Here is a 24,541-nt window from a genome sequence, read left to right on the forward strand (position 1 = left end):
ACATTATTAGCTAATTTTATTAAATTCCCAAAACGTTACCTAGTTCCATTGTTTTCAAGTAATGATAAGTTAATGTGTTTACTGAATGTATGAATGGTTAGTATATAATATTACATCTACTACGGTTTTTTACAGATACTTCAAAACTACTCAAAAATTGATTTTATACTGGATCTTATTACTTAATAGGTAATAAGGTTTTTACAATTTTTGTTGTATTAATTTATTATATAAACGAGAATTAGCAGTATTTTACCAGTATGCATTTACTATTGATGAGTAAGCATAGTGCATGAAGATGCAAAAACACGAAATCCGGGACGGAAAAAACGACCCAAATCGAATAGTACAAAACTTTAATCAATTAGGATTATGAATATTTTAAATCTGAATGGTAAGATTTTAAAATTATATTTCATTTTTATGACAGTATTATTAACAGATGAAATATAAACCTTCAAAAAAAATATAATTATTGAAAGATCTACTTACTATTGTCTTAAACTTACATGGCTATAGCAAACTAACTTGATTGCATTATTGTCATCAAATTTCTAGTTTCCATTCAAACAGATATTAATAATAGCTCAATTGTAGAGCGCCATTTTCTGAAACTGTGTGTCGTGGGTTTGATCCCGTAGCAGAGCAAAATGTAAGTTATGTATTTGATTGAGTGCAAAAACTCAATTTACTGGACAAATTTAATGGCTAATAACCATTTCTGGTTAAAAAGGTCTATTCATACCCATTTATGCTCTGCTTAGAAGCATATTATATGATATTTTATTTGTACTTGTATTTCATATTGCAATTTATATATATTATATATTTTGTTATGTGTATCTACCTACATAAATAATAATATAATGTTATATAAAAATAAACGATAATATGGATTCATAAAGATCATTTATATAGTTTATTTTTATCCTTTCAAATATTTTGTCATTGGTTGTCATTCAAGCCAGATAAAAAACAAACTTTAACTTATTCAAACGTTTCGGATATTAAAAATTATTTTCGCAAACAGAGTTTTTTGAAAACTTTATTCAAAGATCTAGAAAATAATATTCTCAAGTGTTGAAACTTTGATTAAATTTCTTTCAAACCAGAAGCCTCTTAAATTTGACAAAGAACCCACTGAACACAGATTTTATGAAACAACACTATTGTACTGTAGCTTTATTTAGTAGACGATTACCGAAGAAAGATGTCTTAAAGAATAATCAATCTTTAGGGACTATTTTCTTATTTTTTTTCAGTATACGAGTAAGTAACATTAAAATCGTATGATGAATACATTAATTATTAAATGTTGAATAAATTAATGTAATAGAAAAACCTTATATAAAACATCTTCAAAAAAATGCAGAAAGCAATTACAAAGTTTAAGTCAAACTCACATATTATTTCTCTGTCTTAATGAGTGCTCGTATTCATTAAGCTTATGGTTCTACTTTGAAACCTGAAACCCATACCATGTTTATAACTAAACTAATATATATATATATGAGCTCAATCTCCCATTTCAACAGTCAGGCAAAATTTATCACATGACGTACTCTAGAAGACATTCATGTGAACTGGTTAATTTTGTGATTTTTTCGCGTTTTGACCATCATGCACGTTAATTTTTGACTCTCTTACTTGAAGTGTCTATATTCTACGTTTTATATTTTGTATATAGTAAAATTAATACAATATAGTACATAGTTTTAAGTGACCATTCCATTCAATTGAATCTCGTTCGAGGATAGGGTCAGAACCAGTTTCGGAAGTTTAATAGTTTTCAGTTTAACATCATGTCGATGTAATTACAAATTATATATCAGATTTGTATCCCATTATTTGAACGCAAGCGACCTTGACAGAATTCCGTAAATCTGGTAATATGTAGTAGGCATGTAGTTACATTGTCAAATATTGTGTCTTATTCATTGAATAAAAGAAATAGTTTATTAAAAAAAATGGGAATGTGTTATTGTTGCTTCAAAATGGTTCATATATTAATATATAATACGCAATGTTGTATTTGGATAAACCTTCCTAACCATTATTAAATTACACAACAAGGTGCGGTAAAGAGACACTCACCCCTCCAAATCCATACATTCCAGCGGGCGCAGAATCCCCTTTCTCCCCTTTCAACCCTGCGACTCCTGGAGGTCCTTGCGGGCCCATGTTCCCAGGCCGGCCCTGCAAGCAAACATCCCTTTGTAGTCCTGTCATATAAACTTTGCCAACCCCAAAGTGGGGCACCGCATTATAATATGCGTATGTAGCAAAGATGTTTATCCTGAAAATGCATCTGATACAGGAATTTATATGTGTGAAGAACGAAAAAATAAGAAACCACATCTCTCATCCTCTTTTTTATCATAATGTAATAAAAAAAACACTTAAGCTTGAAATATAAAATATATTCGCTATTAGGTTGCCATACATAATCTAATAATAGTAAAGTAATATGAATTACTGAAAAGTGTAAAATGAATATTATCTGCTAATATGTAGCAATTATAAATAAATATTTTGTGATAAAATATATTAATAACTGGTTATTATTATAGTTTCCAAAGTACCTACTAATTAAGGTAAATCAAGGCTATTAGTTTCAAAGTCTGTTACTTCCATTTGTGCATTTTTATAATTTAATTGATTCTGATTCTGTAAGTACTCTTCCATCGTAGGTATGTAGATTTTTATGATATGTTAAGCTGATTTTATTTCATTATCCCCCCTTTCCAATTATTGTTAACTTTACTAACAAGTTGGCAAAAAGAAAATAATATATTTGCAGATCTAAATAATATGCTTGAGGGTTTTTTCAATTAACTTAAAAGAGAGGAATATGGAGGTTACAATCTTTGAAACTAACAGCCTCAATTAAACATTTTTTTTTATTAGGAACATAGCATTAATTGTTTACCATACATAATTCGAAACATTGCAGAACCATACTTATTACAAATATAGTGGGTACGGAGGAGGACTCAAACGCATGGATTTCAGCCATTTGGCGAAATTTGATTACCCTCAGTTGCACATATTTTAGTAAATTTCGTCATGATTTGATAAAGAGCACTGACGCGAATCTAATGGGTGCAGGTTCAAGTCCTGCTCAGTACCAATATTTTTGTGAGGTGTTCCAAATTATGCATAATGACGGTAACGGTGTACAGGCTTTAAATCTGTCGATTAAAACAAAGTTTAATGTATGTATATAATATAATAATAATATATATTATTATTACCTTTAAAGGGGATGAAATATTTAGGTATATAATTTATCATCCACGACTGTATCATTCTATCAGGATTTAAAATTACATTTTATAAATTACATACTTATTAAATATTATATAAAAAGAAATTTGATTTATTTAAGACTTTATGCTTATGCGAAACTTTCATAAAGATATTTTTTTAAAATATAGCATTTTTCTGGATTAAAGGCAATAGTTTTTCAGAAGTTTATAAATTTCCCAGCCAGACGAGCATTATTTTCATAATTTTAATACCATGACTTATGTAAAGTAGTCTATTTATTTTGCAGCCGAGATTCAGTGTTAAGATATGCAAATCTTAAACTCTAATGCTAAGAAGAAAGTGTGCCTAATCCCAATAACTTTGTCTCAGCTTTATTTTCCAAAAAGTGATCAAAATACGTGGTTTTTGTTTTCAAACCCATTGTATTAATATAAAGGTTATTTTATAATTAGGTATAAGAAAATAATACGACGTATAATATACCTTAGGCCAGTAACTTATGGTATTATTTTAATATGATAATTTTATGTTTCCAAAAGTATCAATTAATATTTATTTAACAATATCTAAGAAAGTAGCTCTCTAAATAAAACAAAAATAATTCGAAATACATCAAAAATATACCTATTACAAAATATATTTTAAAAAGATTGATTCCGGGCGATATATTTGATCATACATTTATCAGATTTCGACCAATGTGCTTATACACAATTTAGCTACCTCGGCGTCAGGATAGATGTTGTAAATGAATGTAGTGTAACTTTTTGTTTACATTGGATATTCGCGAAGATAACTAACAACCTCGGACGTATGAATATTGGTTGATTTTGTTGTGATTAGAGATAATGCAGGTTGTTCAATTGATAAAAGACAATGGCTAGAATCTGATAAATGTGAGTTCGAGTCCCGAATGGTACTAATATTTTTTCAAAATATATTTTTAAGATGTTCCGAAATATGAACCTATGTTTATTTTATTTTTTCCTTTCATCTCTTATGTAGTAGAGTTAGTATGATTCTAATTGACAAAAAATCAGTAATAATGAAGCAATTACTGTAGCGTAATCAGTACAATTAATATCTTTTTTTTAATGTTACTAGATGTTATTTTTATTATTTGTTTATTTTGAGTACTGTTGACATTAATTAAGTGTAAATATAAGTATGTTTAATAGATAATGAAACATAATAAAATCTTGTGAATTATTCGTTGAATAAAATAAAGTTTAATTTAAAATTATTTTGCATTGATTTTCCGGCAACTAGTTAATTAAAAATAATTTAATGATCATTCTTTATTACTCAAATACATTTGATGTAAGTCACTATAATTGTCATGTTATTATCAAACAACACGCTTTAAAATAAATATTGCAGTATGTATTGACTTAAGAAAGCATTAAATATATTATTATCTGTGATGTGTTATGATAAAAATAGGGTATTGATATTTTTAATTGATAAAATTTGAAGATAAAATATTTTATATGCACTATGAAAATTTGTTCAGGTGTGAGAAATTAACAAAAAAATATTTTGAAATTGAATGACGCGCCAGAAGAGTTGCCATAAATTTGAATGAATAATGTTGCCCGTGCGCTTTCATATTAATAATTATCATTTCCTTACCTTGGGTGAATTCTTCTCGTGCGGAAAGCATAAATACAAACTCAGATTAATGGAAAGACTTTTATTGAAATTATTTAAAATAACCATGCCGATATATAAATTTAATTATTAATTACAGATCACAAAATGAATTATACTTTTTGTATTTTCTGATAATGTATAATTTATTAACGGTGTATAGACAACTTTCTCATTGTAAGTTTTAAATGATTACAATAAATAACATAAAATAATTGAATTCTATTAAATATTGTAAATGTCAATTGTTGCTGGGAAGCGATCGACTATAAAGGAATTTGTCAATCGATAATAACAATTCATCAGTTGACAATGTCTTTCTAAGCAAACAATGCCCATACTGATTGTAATTAAATGATTGGTTATTTTGTCTTATTGTATTGAATTAACAATAAAGAAAATACTATGAAATCACCTACTTTTCTGTATAAAAAAATCAATCAAACAAATCAAAAATCATCAGACATGACACAGTTTATTTTTTAGGTACGTATAGAAAGATAATCAATAAAAAAGTCTATTTGATCATTGCATATATTTTACATTATTTAAAAATAGAATGAAATTTCCAACAAAAAAATATATTCAATATTCTCTAAAAATAAACGTAATTTTAGACTTTCATGTTGTAAATTTATAATAATTATCGTTATGATAAATGTTGATACAAGAATATTATTTTTACGTAGGCAGAAATTATAATAATACACTATAAAGCAATGGTTAATATGCTATAACAATTCAAAATAATATATTCCTTCATTATCCTGCTAATAACATGCAGTCAACAAAATCAATAAAAAATCATTTACAGGTTGAGCCAAAGATACCGTCGTATTATGTTAAGCATATTTATGTGTTACATTTTTAACTGAAGTATTGATGAAGGAGGTAATAACTTGTGCAAAAACTAAATAATTCTCATAACTGGACATATTTTTTTATCGGCTTCTTGTAATCACAAAAATGAAGCAAATTTTCTAAGTTGCGTGATTCTATCGGATACAGTTCATTTTGAGTTGTTAGGCTGCATGAATAAATGATATATACGAAGAAATGGTACGTAAATTCTTGAAACAAACGTTAGTGAGTGAGTTGAAAATGAATTTGCACACTATGTGGTTTAACAAGACTTCCCATAGAGCAAAAGTGTATGTGGTTGTTTTGTGCCAACTGCTTCCGGGGAATCTGATTTCTCGGAATGCCATTGCCTCCTGGCTTGCACAATCTCTGAACGTAAACACGTGTGATTATTAGCTATCGGTTTACATTATCACAAGACTGAAGAATATTGACATCCTGAAATAACGTACACGGGATAAAATTACTGTAATTCTAAAATGAATTTCACAGTGCGCTGCGGGAAATGTAGAAAGAAGATTTGAAATGCATATACGCAGCAAAGGAAAACAGCATAGAAGTATTATTTTCCATACTCAAAGAAAAATGGCTTTCAAATATACGTATAATAACTATAATTTTAATTCGTACGCTCTCTCTGGCTCAACTTGTAAAATATATAATTAGGTAATTATATATATTTATATATGTGGTGAATAACATTAAGTTATACAGAATAATAACCTTAAAAATATGTTACCAATAAAATTACCACGAAGTAAATACTGAATTTCTTCAAAAGATAAAACAATACGTGTTAGTAGTTTTGAAATTTGGTTTTGAATAGTATAGTAATTGACCTGAATAATTCAATATAATAAAGATATTATAACAATTAAGATTATTAAAACGTACCATGTATCCAGGCAGCCCAATGTCACCCATGGTGCCATTTCTTCCCGGTATTCCTGCGACCCCTGGCTTACCTCTTTTGCCTCTGGCTCCCGTGTCACCCTTGTCACCCTTCATAGAAAAAAAAACAAAATAAAATTTAGTAAAAAAAAAAACATTTACGAAACAACGAGAAAAAAGGATTTGTTTATCAATTCCGTGAAATTGTGACAAGCAATATCCAAGATTTGTCAGGCTAAGCACACGACATTTTTTCGTATAAAGTTTTTAACTTCATGAGTATATGGATTCTTTATATTGGTAAATAAACCGTATACCGATTGAATAAAGAATTTGATAAATATCAGTGACATAACGTTATATAAAAATGAAGTAGAATTTAAATACGAAAATATAATATACAAGATTTGTAAGCAATACATACTAGAAATGACTTATTATTTACCATTTCAATAACTCATTTGTTTATGGCTTGAGACAGCTGAAGAAAACATATTGAGGTACATAGTATAAAAAAGATTAAACCCTTTTTTACGTTAACTTGTATAGTTTGTATATTTCCTACTTATTTTTATAAAAATAATGGTTTCGACCTTAAGATATTTTAATTAACTAATTAAAAAAATAGTGTTCTAAGAATATCCTGATGAATAAAAGCACTGAGAAATAAAAATACCAATTCACTTATTAGGTAGTTAAATTAGGTAAACAAACTTACTTTAGTATTTATTTTCAATATAAAATTATTTTTGAAGTTATACTTCTTTTGGCGCGTTTGGGAAATCAAATCAGAGTGTATTTTTGGCGTGTGACATGTATCACATAATTTATTTTATCACATGAAAAAAAACGCACTCGATTGGATTCGAACCACCGATTGTTCGATTATCAGCCAAACGCACTACCTTTACGCCACAGTATGATACTAAAATCGTGACGATTATACAGTATAATATTATAGTTTAGAATTGTTCCGTTGCCTAGGCAGCGAATTTATTATTGTCGTCCATTTGAAATTCCTTACGTAAACAAACGATTAAACGTCAGAGTGACAGTTGGTAGTTTAAAAATAAAAACAACGAAAAACCATTATATAATTTAGTAATATAAGTTAAAGTGTATATAAATAAACTAACGGCGTTCTAATAAGCGGTCTTTTTTCTTGAGTGTGTAAATTAATTAATAAGATAATTAAGAGCTAGTCAAAGAATCTAGTTTATCACAAGTTTTGTTTTGTTACGCCAAAGAAGTATAACTTTTAACGCGCGTACATAGGTACACATACCGATTTTTTTGTGAATGTGTGTGAAATTTTTTGATTATTTAAAAAAAAATTAATATGTACTTAACTGAAAATTAGTTGGAAAAATTATCGGTTGGTAATACATTCACGTAGGCCAAAAGAAAATCTTGCAATGTTTAAAAAATATTAAATAAGAGCACAAGCCAAAATGGTGCTGGGCCCAATTATGTAATATTTCTTCATTACACTAATGCGCATTAAAGATTTTAATAGAGAGTTTTTTTGCCCGTTGAGTACTATACGGGCTATAAAACTGAGTCAAAAATGGAATTTACCAAATTGTAATGTACGTTTTTACGAGGAAAAAATTTTATTAACAGAAATAGCGCGTTACCCCTTTTTACAAATGATGAAATAATAATCAAGTCACTCTTAAGCCCGGTATAAATCTTTGAAATGAACCATAAACTCAATTACGTAATCGCTGAAAATTGTTCGCTAACGCCATCTGTGATAATAAATCATTAAAAATACAACTAGTAGATATTCAGTCAATTTTAATAAATGCTTCTGATATAGCTATTTCATTAACGCCCGTTAATTAAATCAATCGTTAGCGGAGCGCTTGATTCCCTCGTTTATTTTAAGTGTCGTCACGTAAAAAATAGGAAAAGAATTATTTAAAATTAGGTTACTTTAAATTTTCCCCGTGAAGTAGGGGGAATTTTTGCTGACGAACATTTTTAATGTTCTTTTGAAGCAATACTAAATACTCGTAATTAAAAAAAACACCTTATAGAAATATATAACTACTAGAAAAAAACTTATAATATAACAGATAGTAATTAATTGAACACGGTTGTTTAAAAAAACTTTCCTGGAACATTTAGAGAATGTGGCCTATGGTGGGAACATTATAAACACGCCACACCACACGACGAGTCCTCACCCGATTGGGACCGTGCACATCATACACGCAACGCTACGAAACATTAGCAAGTAATCGTATAAAAATAGAAAAACTACGGGAAAAAAATAATTGGCGATATTGAGTTCATGAATAAACAAATTAATGTTTTTTAAATGTATAGGTAAGTTTGAGAATATACATGAATATTATTTACATATTACTAAGAGATACATGAGTATAATAATAATATTAATTCGTATTATTAAAAATGACGTTGACAACTACTGATGCCATCGGTGGCGTGTTTTCTCCGACCTACGATAACACGCTGAACCAGGTTTATTGGATGGCGTAGCGTGTGAACGCATCAGATCGCGTTGGGTGCTAGTAGTACGTTTTTCTTCCATAATAAATAAAAGAAATTGGTAAGATAATAATATGATATCACTCTACACTCGTGGCATTTCGTTGCGCGACGTGACGTGTTTCCAATCTATTTCCACCTTTAGAATAACCTCGAACACAACACTATTAAATGCTTGATAATGCAAGCTTGGACATGAGAAATCCTCCATTTCACCATTATATGGTGACAGCAATTTGATTATCTCGAGTATGTCCTAGTTCATAGTACTATTGAAGACTTTCCATAGTCGGTACTATAACTGGTTCGAGGAGAAGATGTTTTGATGACCTAACCAATTTCTTCAGGATTTCAGAAGCTAAATCTGCTTATTAACGCTCAAACACATGATACTGCAGTTAACATGCGTCAACGCAGGTCATACTTCATTTCAAATGCATTCACTTAAAATCTCTAATTGGATATAAAATACGATTGAAGATTCTAGTCGTATGCATTTGGAATTGAGGAAGACCTGCGTCGACGCTCGTTAACTGTAGTGTCATCTGTCTGAGCTTTTATACGGAGCTTTATTTCTAAGTACAATAAATTAGAAATAGAGGGTGAATGCAGAGATATTAACACCAGTTAGTTTTAAGTAAAATGTTGATAATAATAAAATACACGTTGCTTATTTTCCTCGTTTCTACTAAGTCGTGCTATAAAGTGGGACATCCACTATGACCACTCACCCACTTAAATATGATTTATGAATTTTACATATTATTACGTTTATATTATGAACGTTTTGATATACAAATAACTTTACAATTATTTATATAATAAATCTAATAAAATGGCAGGAAATGTGTTAATATGTCATATACATAATTATATATAAAGTTTAAATACCTTTACAGTGACGAAATCTGATCCAGTAGCAACACTTATTGGCCCAGGTGGTCCTCGATCGCCTCGATCGCCTTTCAAGCCCACTGCCCCAGATGGTCCCTCAATGCCAGGTAGTCCTGATGGGCCTAGTTGTCCACGTTCCCCTACTTTTCCATCGTTGCCTGGGAAACCTTGTGGTCCTTCGACACCTCGGCTACCTTTTTCACCCTAAGGTACAAATAAACACAATAATAATTATTACTTTGAATGAAAAACACAAATCACAGCATTTAATTTGTTGCATATTTGATATTAATTCGGAAGGACAATGTAAATGAATTACGTAATGTCTGTATCTGCTAATAATACAATTATGGTTCAAATGTAGTTTATAAGAGATTAGGTAGGTTATTATTTAAAAAAAACATTAAACATGATGTCAGGATAAATTAGACTTTAAACATACATACATGATTTGAAAACCCAGTAGAAAAGTGTGTTTAAAAAATATGACACCCGACGGGACTTAAATATGTATTCATTGGATTCGCGATATATATATAGCTATTTTCATCATTTTTACTATAGTCAATGTTAGTCAATAATATTATATAGAATGTTACATTCTCAAATCTTGTGAATTATTCGTTGAATAAAAAAATAATATTTAATGTTTATTAAATTGGAATTTGTAAACACAAAGTGATAAAATAATTTTGTTAAATTATATTGTAATAATAGTATTTTGATGAAATTTTTAATTTAAAATTTGTAATACATGGCTCAGTATGGATCAGCGCAACATTACAAGTTTTTACTGTACGAGTTTTCAATACAAGGGCTTTTATTTCGTTTACTTTGTTGTACTAAAACTACATTTACTTTATTTATTTGATTTTTTAAAGGTTTTTGATGTTATTTGATACCAAGTTATCCACAGTTTGACGTAAGAAGCTTATACAATATAGTGCATAAAAAGATTTATTCCAATAAAAATTCAGCATCTAATGTTTCATCATTTTCTCGGTTAATACATAGTTGGGCTTAGTGAAATTGAAAAACGTATGAAGGCTTTCCAAGTATTCGAGAGTCTGAAGTAGAGTGTTGACAATGTGCTGTCATGTCGGTGTCTATATCCTTTGATCTCGTGTTGTAGAGCTTTTCCAGGAGGAAAAAAAAACATAGAAAAACTTTTATCCAGTTTTGACAAAGAGTTCATTATTGGCAGAGCTTAAAATAGAGGTACAAATCATTTTTTTTGTCAAATACACGATTTTTGTGTGCAGACTTTTTTATCAAAACAACTAAAACGTATACACCTTTTAAGATAAACAATTGAATGAAACCGATAAGTAAAAATACTAGTAATTAAGCAATAATTTGAAAACTATATTTTTAATTTTCTAATTACTTCAATATCATGTATTAAATTAAATTAATTAAAAAAGTATTAAAAAAATTAAATGGTAACCGCCTATAGTGATAAATAAGAAACACATCATAAACAATCATGCTCATATAACGTTTGTGAAAAATAATTATATCGTATAGATACATACATACCTATACAATTGTTTGTAATAAGGGTCAATTTGCATACATTTGAATCAACTCAAAATTGCAAGAATTTGAGTTAATGCCAATATAATGTCATTCGCTGTAGAAAGGATTTCTCCTTACAATTCATCAAAAAAAGAGTCAACATTTCTTCAATGTATCATAAAACCAAAAAACCTTTTCTGACATCAATCGTTAATTCAGTTATATACTGGAGTTTCTGGATTAAGTCCTTATTCAATAATTGTAAAATTTTACTGTGCATTGCTAAATTCCACAGAACTAAATATAAAAAAAACATACATTTTCCTTAAAATCATAGGTTTAAAATAAAAATATATTTGAATAAGTTTTTTTGAGTTGTTACACTATTGAAATAATATTATATCGATATTTATTATCTCCTTTCAATTTTATACATGTATAGGCCTATTTATTTAGCTATTGTGTTTACTATTTATTTTTACCACTATATGATTACAGTGATAATATATTATATGGTATATAGGTAATTAGCTCAGATTCCTACCTACATTTTAAAAAGGTGAAGATTTCGTCAGATACTTATCTGACTTATTCTAAAAAAGTTATCCACTTCTATGTTTAGGATTCGAAGGTTTATTCTTAATAAAGCGGTATTATGAGATTACAATAAAATTATAAGTAAATGATATATAATTGTTATAGTAAATTACAAAGTATTCAATTATAAAAGAAAATAATATATGAAATAGATGAAAAAACTTACCGATGACAATAAATAATAAAAAAATAACATAGCAACAACTATAGCACAGACAAAGTATATTCTTATGTTATACGAATTTATATTAATGGTATTAATTAATAATAAATAATCAATGTTTGATACTTGAAAAACTGACAGAAAAATTATTCTCAATATTTTTTTGATGATATTATAAAATTATAAGTAGCAGTTACCCAATTGATAATTTAAAAACATTATAAACCACAAATAATATTGTAAACACTATTACATTAAATAAATGGTTTAATTTAAATATAATTTTATAATTAAAAAAATGTTAACAAAACCCGGTCGGTACTAAGAAAAATGATTTATTAGGTCATTAAAGAGTCTTTCACAAAATATGAAATCGGTTTTCCCGCCGTCGAAAACAAGCAGCAATATTGTATTTCCAATAAAAATGGAACGCGTCGGTCTCGGCTCAACGTCTTATTCCATATTCGGGTGATTCCATCTTTACAAACACGTAAAATTATCTCCAAACGTCCCGCGTTCAATTTTCCCAAATAAATTGCAATAAAAATCTTCGGCCGGTACAGGAGGTTTTCGTCTCCAGTAAAAAAGAGGTTTAAGGTATTTCTACCATTCGTATAACAACGAAACGTAACTGAAATATGACTAATTTTAGTTATATAATATTATTAATACAATACTTTTCATAATGTTTAGGGTTCTCAAAAAGGTATAATCAATGAATTTCTGGGACAAGATTTTGAAAATAAGCTTAATACCCACTAACTTATAGTAAATCAATTAACTTAAAATAGATTTACAAAATACCAAATACATAAGTATTATAATTATTATAAATGATAGCGTTTCCGATTTTTTTAAATTAATTTATGCCTTTGTAATATTGCATATTGAAACCCACGGATCACTTTTCAATATTTATATAATATCAGTATTAAAATCGTTATTATATTATAATATTTTTATTCAATTGTACCTTCATTATTATAACTAATTCGTAGTTTCTTGATCAATAAATACATGAATTGATTCAATTCAAATATTGTAGGAATCATTAACTTACAACTATAAAGTTTACATAAAACTAAAATTTATATAAACGAAGAAACAATTTAGAAGAATTCAGCGTTAAAGGTGAGTATAATTTTAGCAGGACCTCTAACTATAGAATACAAAGATTTAAAAACAAAAAAGCAGTTATATTTTTTGTTCATTGAATATTTTGTGCGTTCATTGAATAATCGTATTATTATTGTTCAAGGTTTTTTTACACACCAAATGCAAATCGATGTACTCCCAATTAGGGATTCCAATCCCGGGATCCCGAGCTATTTTCGATACCTAGGAATCCCGGGATTGATAAACATAATCCCGGGATTTCGGGATTGATTTTTTTATCAATTTTTATGGAAAATAAAATAAAAACGAAAATAAAATAGAAAAAATACTTTTAATAAAAAATAACTACATTAGAAATAAACTGAGTTTGAATGAAGTTTGATTTATACCCATGTGTAGGTTGCCGATTCATTTTATTTTTTCACATAAATTATTAAAAATGAGAAAGGTTGGGAAAAAACAATGCTTCGCACTTTTAACAAAGTAATTATTTTACCATGATATCATACGTTTTACGGCAGTTTCATATTTGTCTGATTATTTGCTTTACTATTTGAAATCTCGCTAATCCATTCATTATGTCTTTACTATCAGAAGCAGCAATCTCATATAACATTCACATTATTATTTATATTACAATATTGTTTACTCCATTTCCAAGATTGAACGTATACAATATTAACAATAAATGTCTTAAATAGTATAAATTATACTAGATTTATTTTGACCGATTTTATCAATGTTATTTGTAAATATAAAAATTTCATATTAACAATGGAAAAATGCCAATCCCGGGATCCCGGGATTGTCAAATTGTAATCCCGAAATCCCGGGATCAGAATTTTGGCTCGGGATTGGATTCTCTACTCCCAATTTTTTTTATTGATTTAAGATTTTTAATTGAAAAAAAAACATCGACCATTATTCAAAATAAAAATGTGGTAAACGTAAAATAGTATAATATTAATAATTTCACTTTACCAATTGTTCAATTGCTTGGGAATATAAATGAAATAAGAAACATTTTTTTATATATAGAGAGTAGGTACACACCTTGTTTATATTGATGATTAATATTATACTCAAATTAATTCTCATTTGAATTAAATTTAAAACTATCAGACAGTTATTAAATTTTAGATACGCCTTTTTGTGGGGTGACCGAAGTTTTATTTGGGAAATCGACTCAACCGCGGGTGAAATTTTTCTCGATTTAATGCGATTTCATTTTCGGTTACGCTTTTACGAGGAGGCCTTTTGCAAATGAAACGTTCATGTGGTTCATTAAAAATAACGAACCTTTGCTCCTATCTCGCCCTTGTCTCCCTTGGGACCCTCCACACCCCGCTCGTTCCTCTCGACTCCTCCTCCTGCAAACCAAAAAAATGCCCCATCAGAGTGATTGATATCCACCCTCGTACCATTATCATCATCATCAACATTATCACTATGACAAGTTTTACTATTGTCAGCGAACAACGAACAACGAAAATAGTGAAAATAAATTATGACCTTAGTGTCATTGCAAGTTGACATACCAATGTACATTATTTTATATAATTCTAATATAATATTTCATCTATAGATACATTAACGATTGAAGTTGTCATTTTTATACCTCTAAGTCAGTCTAAGAAACAAAAAAAAATCATACGAATTTCATTCATCAGTTATAAACTATATTTTTTATACTTTTGATAATAAGTGTCATTGAGATATTATGAAAATACCTATAACATGTATATCAACCATACATATAATATAACAAGCAAATGGGTATAAGTTTTATATATACTTTATAATTAAAATAAGCACATGTAAAACATTATTATCTAATTAAAATGTTCCATTATATAAAAAATTCACATTTTGAGAAACTATTACGTTGATGGGTATATTATATTATACTATACCTACTGCATGACTAATTAATTAACTAAATAAACGAAAAATATAAGCATACAGTAAATTTAATAGTATATTATATTCTACTAGAAAAAATGTTTTAAATTGTATCTGATCATAAATATATTAAGTATGTATAATATAAATATTAGGAAAATTTTATAAAATATAAAATTTTTCCCATAAAACACTCGTTAAAAAGAATATTTCATGTTTTAATATTAATACCCTCATCAATTTGCAGTGTAGCTGACCTCTGTAAAAGTTTATGAACCATAACATTTTCACCAGTATTTTTTTAATAATACAGGGAAAAATTTGTAAAATTGTATGTATAGCTACTATAGGTATAATAATATCTTCAAATAAAAAAATACATTTTGTAGTATTTTAATCACGGCTATTTGAAACAATCATTTTGCAATAATTATTGAGCAACAGCTCTATTTCCTAGATATTTCAAATTATATGAAAAATATTAAAAGTAATAATTTATAAAAAAAAAATATTTGATTAATTTTGATGTCGTCAATTGTCGAATAAACATTGTGAAAAGGCTATATTATATAAAATTAAATAAAACAAGATATTTATAAGTACAGCTTAATCCATATAATTTAAAGCGATCCGGAGCAGTTTTGGAAGGACGTATGCATTGTTTTACTGTATATATATATTTATGTATTTATTTAGAAACATCACAATACGCATGCTAGAATGACCTTTTATTTAATTTAAGATATAAATAATAATGCAATTCATAAAAATATAATAATAATAAAAACATAAAAATAATACATTCAAACAACACATACAAATTTTTGTTTCAAAAAATTAGAAAATGTTAAGGAAATTGAATTAATATAAAATATAATAAAATATATTTCAATATCTGCGAGTGCCCGAACGGAAGTATTGAACATATCAATATTCGAACTATTCAAAAGTGAATGATTGAATTGAAAAATGCATTAGAAATTTTGTGTTATAAAAATGAACATGAAGTTTATCAATTTTTTTAAAAATCTAGTTGGGACTCCACAACACTGGATCATACTCAAGAGCTCGAGGTGAAAAGCTCAATAAACAGTATTTAATATATCAAAAAATATCAGCTATCATAAGGCATCAGTTGATGGATTAGTTATCCCTCACAAATTACTATAGACAATAGATTTAGTAGGAATACCGAATTTGAAGTTAATAAAACACAGAAATATTTGTTTGATTATGAATGGAACTATATGCTAAAAGTGTACTCACAAGACAAATCTATAGAAGAGTTTAATAAATTATTGTCATTAATCTATTGATTAGTTTATGTTATGAATATGTGTATCAATAAAATAAATATACATATAACATATTTTGTAATTTTAATTGTAAATCTAATTTCTTAATTATGTATTTAAAACAGAACGGTCTTTATGTATATTTATGTTATGGTATATGCACAACTGACAGTGATCAAGATATTTCTAATATCTACAATAATTGTAATAGCAAATAAACTCTCTTGTATGTATAACTAATATCAAGTTTACGATCGTTACTGTACTTAATATAGTAAGTAAATACTAAACTGAGCATTTGGTAAGTAGGGACAATAATTTATTGCACAATAACAGTTTTGTAGTATAAAACAGGAACAACGTTATTAAAAGACTAACTCATAGTGTAAAAAAATAATGTTATAATTACATAAGTCTATAACACAAGTATGTATTATTACATATTTCTTATATTATATTAATAATTTCTGTCACTGAGCGGTTGGTATTGAAAACATATCAAAATAATAAATCATTGAAGAAGAGACAAGATTCGTATCAAAGGGAAAACTCTTTCATCGCAGAATTGAAAGATCTCAAAAGGCAGATATCTGATACGTCTTTTGTGATTCTATCATCTAGATCAGAGTTGCGAAGACAGGTGATTGAGAGAGAAATATTAGTAGAGAGTAGGTTTCGGCTTGCCTTGAAGCCATTATTTACAGTGGGTTTTCAACATATAGGCGCAGTTGAAAATGCTTGCTACGAAGTCAACTTATATAATCAGACTCTTTAATTTTTTAAGTTATACTTCTATCGGCGCGTTTGGGAAATCAAATCAGAGTGTATTTTTGGCGTGTGACACGTAACACATAATTTGTTTTTTCACACAAAAAAATGCACTCGATTGGATTCAAACCACCGATTGTTCGGTTATCAGCCGAACGCACTACCTTTACGCCACAGTAGGATACTGTAATCGTGACGATTATACAGTATAATATTATAGTTTAGAATTGTTCCGTTGCCTAGGCAGCGAATTTATTATTGTCGGTCATTTGCAATTCTTTACGTAAACAAACGATTAAACCTCAGTGACAGTTGGTACTTTAAAAATAAAAACAACGAGACGCCATTATATAATTTGGTAATATAAGTTAAAGTGTATAGAAATAAACCAACGGCATTCCAATAAGCGGTCCTTTTTCTTGAGTGTGTAATTTAACAAGATAATTAAGAGCTAGTCAAAGAATCTAGTTTATCACAAGTTTTGTTTTTGTTTTGTTATGTTTGCCGATATACCGATTTTTTCTATTTAATGAATAAAATCATCTACATAACTAGGTATATTATAATGAAATAGCTAGTTATAGCAATCATAGCAAGTAATATAGTATAACAAAATAAATAAATTCAAATTGAAATTACGTATTTTTGTACCATGGTTAACTTCAATAACTATGAAAATCATATCCTTTAAGTGAATTGGTAACGAGCTGGTAAAAAACGTCAATATCACAACATAGTTTTCCAATAATTTCATACTATTGAATATCGTATTACAGAAGGTTTTTTAAAGTAGTGTAGTATATTGTACTAAATAAAATAGTTTTGGTTTGCTGTTTTTTTAAATCGTAGTCTCCTTTCTCTCACCACTCATAAAACACTTTTTTCTATATTTAGAAAGTTATCTATCGAAAATTTTGGATATTTTGACTAAAATTATCAATAGGCAAAAAAAGGATAAAAAATATATTAATTAAAATGATCAGTGAAATAATATTTAGGTATTTTTTAACCTGTTAGTAGGAGTAATTTAACGTAATTAACGATTATAATACAAAAGTTTTTTCATTCTCATATATACGTAGTCCAAGCGCTACATTAAATAAATGACAAATTAATCAATGCTTTCTGTATTAAAAACAGTTAATATGGATTTATTTTTACAATCTTAATATGTTTAATATTAACTAAGTTTAAATCCGCGTACTTAATTGTTGTTTTACGTTAAAAAATAACGAGATAATATTATTATGTAAGTACGTTCATTTCATTTAAAATTATTGTATATGACAAACGATTGATAAGAACTATCTATATCCGGTTTTGGATATATTTATGGGTCACTCTGTTTATACTTCACTAATAATTTATGTCAAAAACTAGGAATATAACTTAATAAAGATACTTTAATACTTTGATTGAATTTTAACAAAAACATCAAACAATGACCAATGCTATCTGGTTGAGCTTTTTAAGTGGACTGGAATTATTTCCACAATTATTATATGTGAGTTTATATGAATGATGATGATAGTTTATGAATTAGTCTGTATCTATTGAGTCAATCACTTAAGCGACGGAAAGCTATTAGAATCCCACACGCGTCTGTTGTCGAGATGCAACTCAATGTTCTTTGTTTCACCGTCTCTCATGACCCCTAATTGCTTATTGAACGTCTGGTAACAATAACACTGACGATTAGGAGGTGGGTGAGGAGATAAGGAGTGGAATGGGAACATAAATGGTCCAAGCACTATCAATTAATTTAAAGTTTCTAGAAACAAGATTCAGTGAATTCTACATCTTAGATGCAATCATTGATTAATGTTTATAGTACTATACATTTTAAACTGCATTCATATGATTTTGAGAGAAGTGAAAGAGTAAAGAGCAGAAAGAGTGAAAAAATATAATTACCTGAAGCTGAATAAGCCCATTCATCTCCGCTAGCACCATCAGATATTGGAGGTCCTGGTGGTCCTGGAGGACCAGGCTTTCCCATTGGCCCATATTCACCTAAAAGGTAATATATTCTTTATTCACTTAAAAAACTTCGTAAATATATCTAGTTAATATTATATTGTAACTAACTATGAAATTAATAATTTTATTCCTCTTAATATCGTCGGAAATATCAATAAATCAATTATTTTCTATTTTCTGATGATACTCTGATAAAAGTAGATTATAACCTTTTATAAATAAATATATATTATCTCCTCAAATCAATTTTACAATGGATACTTTAACATTATTATATAATATATATTGCATATCTCACAATTCGTTCACTACTAAGTGTTCAGCATTCTAACATATTATATACAAACGTGTCTAGTAAAATTCACAATCAAGTTTTTAAAGACTAAACAAAGTTTCTCAAAATATATATCAGAGAACAGTTGTGAAAGAAATGTAAAAAAAAATTCTGGTTTTCATCAGTTAATATTTTCTAAAGCTTAAATTTAGAAATGACTAGGCTTTGTAAATACTGCTAATTTTTTAATGAAAATTTAACATTCGGCGTAGTTAAAAAATTGTATATATTTCGATTATCATTACTTTCCAAATACCAGATGACCCAGATGCTCTATAGAAGCGATGCACAACTTGTATCCCGGTGGCCACATGCAGCATTCTGTGCTATTAATTTTGATTCAACGACTAAATAAAATATGCCAATATTTTTTTGCGCACTCTCATAATAACCTATCTTCAAACATCCATCGAGGGTAACGTCACTGCTCTACGAAATAATAATTTTCTAAATAAATAACATAACATTGTATGTCAGTTATAATAACAAAATATCTCACAGAGGAGCTACATTAGGGGAAGACGTAAGTACCAGCAGTTACAACACATCTCTGATAAAAGAGAAATGAGAAATTGTTTTACCTTTCTCTCCTTTATCTGCAGGCTGTCCGTTGGCTCCTGGAAGACCGGGAAGACCATCGATTCCTGAAGGTCCTCGATCTCCTTTTACTCCATGAGGCCCCACCGGTCCCTGATATCCCTGAAATTTGAAATTCATTTTCCCCTCTATTAAAATTTCACAAAAGTATTTTATTTACATTCTACAGTACTTCTCAATCATGACATAAAGTATCAATCTAATTATTAAAGATTGCGATGTAAAAAATATATTTTACATGACATTTAGTATTATGTATTACCTACCAGAATAATATTATGTTCAATGAATTATAATAATTTAAAAAAAATTAGGTTTGTTAATAATCATTGTGTTCGAATATTATAAACAAATGTAATTAATGAGTAGGTAATATTACATAACACAAATTTAGTTTAACTAATAATCCAACTAAAATGGCTAACAACAAAAAATATTATTAACTTTATGCAATATTACTTTTAATAGGTATTATGTTTTAGCAAGTTTCTAAAATAATTATAATTACAAGATGTTTTTAGTCTGCTGACGACACATATACGAAAAGTCGAAGATGTCTACAAAAAATATAACAAAGGTATTAGGTTTCGTATAATACAAAAATAATACAAATAAAGGTTTGATTATCTAATTTCCATTATGAAGTATCCAATTTGATTACTACTATATTGATGTACTGTTTATCCCTTTTTAATGATGTAACCATAAGCAAATTGTAGTAATCCGACACAGCATGACTTACCCTATCACCTTTGGGTCCTTTCTGCCCAACATCCCCTCTCTCACCCTTGTGTCCTGCAAACCCACGCTCTCCCTGAATGCCTATACTGCCGGCTGGTCCTGGTTCTCCCTTTGGCCCGGGAGTCCCTGGCCTTCCCAGTCCGCTGCCCATACCGGTTCCGAATACCGATTCCTGAAAGATATTAAATATAATGTAACAGGTATACTAACATTTTTTATTTTGAGTAAAATAATCAAAACATCATTAAATTGAATAAAGTATAAAATAAATAATACAATAATCTATAACATTTTAATTAAATGAATACCTTTTTTAGTATGTAGTTTTTTTTAACTCTTCGTTTAAACGAATAATATTTAGTAATCATTAATTTTTTATAAGGCGTATTCAATTTGATTCATTTATGCACTTGAATGCATACACAAATATGAAATATATCTGATAAGTTATTATTAGTAATATCAATTATTATTAAATTTTTTTTTTGTTATTTTAATACTTTTTTTAGTATTTATAAATACTATCATACTTTAATTATGTTTTTACACAATATTCTTTACCAGGTATTGCGAGATACAATATTCCTAAAAATATATGTTTTTAATCATGTCCAATACTTTATCTATATAGTAATATTTGGTTTCTTTGTGCAACGCAGAAAGCGGCAATCAATCAATGTATTTTAGAGATGGGAGAGAGCGGCAGTAAATTTTAAACATTGTAGAGATAATATTTTTATTATAAACCTATGTTATTATTTTTATGTTTGAAATAACACTTGTGAAACACAATAAAATTATTGAGTCAACAATTTCATAATATCATTTACGAAGAGGAAAAAATGAAAGTGTACTATTTTAAAGCGGACAGATTTTATTTTTATTCGTAACTATAACATTTTGTTGAGATCATTACTACAAATAATGCAGTATATAATTAAGTTGTTGTATCTTTAATTTTATTGAAAGATTTCATAATCATTGCCACCTAAAATATTGATATATTTTAATACTTAATAAGTTTTTCTTGATACTGACTCATTCAAATCATACCAAGAGGGTTCATTTTTTTTAATCTAATTGAATAAATTGCTTTCTGATAAAAACTAAAACCTCCAGACAAGTTTTCAGACGGTACTGTAATTTAATAATTCTCTGTTTCTTAGACAAAAGTTCTTGTCAGGTTTATATGAAAAAAAGATATTAATAAGTCTACTCTATGTGTAGAAAATAATGTATAAATATACCCGGAAACAAACTATAAATACCCACCAACTCCTACTATGTTGGTATTTCAAAAAATCACTCTTCAATATATTTATTGGGAATGAATCGAATAAGACAGGTTATTTTATTATGTTTTTATGAGAAATATAAATGTTTTTATTAAGTATGTTGATTCGTGGTTTTATAATGTCAATATTTTCTGATATTACAATAATTAACATTGGCTTATTTTTCAAACGGTAAAATTTCTTAAATCATGGGGAAAAAATCATCTACATATAATATGTTACCTATGATAATAATTATATTTGTGAAAGAATATAATATTAATAACCTAATCATATTGAACTAACACAAAATTAACGAGAAACATTCATAATTTAAAAACTTCTCATATATATTATATTTTACCTACTAGAAAAAATGTTTTTTTTAAGTACGACACCCGACGGGACTTGAAGCTGTAACCGCTGGATTCGAGCCAAGATAGCCTGGTCAGGCAACACTGTAACGCAATTTGATAATAATTTCAAGTGAGAACTGCTAGTAACAATCGTCTAGTTAAGTAGAACGCCCATTGCTTCATTGTAAAAGCACACTGGTGCGAATCCAGCGGTTACACGTTTAAGTCTGGTCCGGTGATTTTTTTCTAGTGTGTAGGTATAAGCATGAGATGTTTTCAAATTATGATATGTTCAGTATATTATAGAATATTACAATCTCAAATCTTATAAAAGAAATAGTTATTATAAATAAGAAATATTAATAAAATTTTAAACTATAACTTCGATATCTGTTTCAAATAAGATTATCTCAGCTGCAACAAAACTATCTTAAAAATTTTACGCAGAACCAACATAATTATAATTGGAAGAAATATAACGAGTCTTACAGCTAGCAGCCGATTGATTGAAGATATGCCTATATTATTATCTAATTAATTTTATCAGAATATTCAATGAATTATTAATATATTTCTTTCTCAAACGCGTTCATCAATATTATAAGTCTAAACCTACTAAATTGTATTTGTATTTTTATATTATACAAAATAAGATAATAAAAAATGTTGATAGTATAATATATAAATAAATATAATACGCCCTACTCTAGCTGGGAGCTGTGTCTCCGTACGATACGGGTTGCTATTGCCAATGCCCGTAATTAAATTCCCGATGAATCGCTTTTGTGTTGGCAATCGCGAAGGCAGTCCTGATTGACACTTCTTGCAACGGATAAGAGCGGCGGATATCGAATCAAGTCAAAAGACTCCTTCACTCTAACGTACGGATTAGCAATCAATACGTCACATAGCGTTGGCTGTTTGTACGGAGAAATGTTCAATTTTGACTCGCAGCAGAAGACGCTAATTCTAATATTGTACATACCTAAAAATATAATATCATAGCATACTTTTATATTTATACTTGTAGACATGTAGCATGTTGTATTCCAAATAAGCCAGATAAAAACCAATGCCATCAAAAATATATTAAGTACGATATTTTTATTGTTAAATTTTAGAGCATAATATATTATATTAGTAGTTCTTTGTTATACAGGATGATCCAACTCGTGGTATAAATTTCACAGTGTTTGTTACCGTTCAAATATTTTGCTCGTATTTTTTGACATGTTGTCAGTTGAAAATCTACCATTTAACGGAATGAACTGTTTCTCTACCGCAAAACGTATAAAATAGTACAATCGTTTACGTCCGTACTGTGAAAATTAAGAATAGAAATCATCGCCCAACTGAAGCATGTATTTGCAAACTGATTTTTTTTCTTCAAAAAAGTGTTGGTGTTTTGGATCTCCTGATATCTGTAATTGCTCATCTAGCCCGTTCACGTGAAAACATTGCTGCTGGATGCTGAAGAACCAGACATGAGGATTTCATGAAGATCGTAGCAAATTGGCTTTTCATATAAATGCTTAAAGTGAATTTTGCATATTGTACCCGTATATGATTCAACTCATGCACAAAACTAAGCCAGAAAACCACGGCAGCTTTGTAAATCCGTAGATGAGATCTCGAAAGAACAAGCAATCGATGATGATTTTTTAAAAAAAACCATATTCAGTGATGAGGCATATTTTCAACAAAATGGGAACGTATTAAACAAAATTGTAATATTTGGGGCAAGGAGAACACAGAATTGATTCAAAAGAGGCCTGGTTACATGCCACGAAATTACTTTTTGGCACAGTTTTTGAGCT

General features: G+C 28.4%; 1 protein-coding gene across 2 annotated transcripts in view; it reads right to left on the reverse strand.

The window, feature by feature from the left end:
- Mp (collagen XV/XVIII-type protein multiplexin) overlaps window positions 1-24,541 on the reverse strand; it is a 971,377-nt gene that overhangs the window by 40,413 nt on the left and 906,423 nt on the right. For both annotated transcript variants that reach the window (XM_085959748.1, XM_085959749.1), the window contains 8 exons: window positions 21,096-21,266; window positions 20,338-20,455; window positions 19,357-19,455; window positions 14,777-14,847; window positions 10,081-10,287; window positions 6,676-6,783; window positions 4,903-4,914; window positions 2,095-2,196 (listed from right to left, as the gene is read on the reverse strand). In XM_085959748.1, coding sequence (XP_085815874.1) covers window positions 2,095-2,196; window positions 4,903-4,914; window positions 6,676-6,783; window positions 10,081-10,287; window positions 14,777-14,847; window positions 19,357-19,455; window positions 20,338-20,455; window positions 21,096-21,266 — 888 coding nt within the window. The remainder of the gene's footprint in view (window positions 1-2,094; window positions 2,197-4,902; window positions 4,915-6,675; window positions 6,784-10,080; window positions 10,288-14,776; window positions 14,848-19,356; window positions 19,456-20,337; window positions 20,456-21,095; window positions 21,267-24,541) is intronic.

This window comes from Rhyacophila brunnea, unplaced genomic scaffold (genome assembly GCF_057557595.1).
Source record: "Rhyacophila brunnea isolate RB1 unplaced genomic scaffold, BYU_Rbru_1.0 scaffold_9, whole genome shotgun sequence".
In the NCBI taxonomy this organism is placed as follows: Eukaryota; Metazoa; Arthropoda; class Insecta; order Trichoptera; family Rhyacophilidae; genus Rhyacophila; species Rhyacophila brunnea.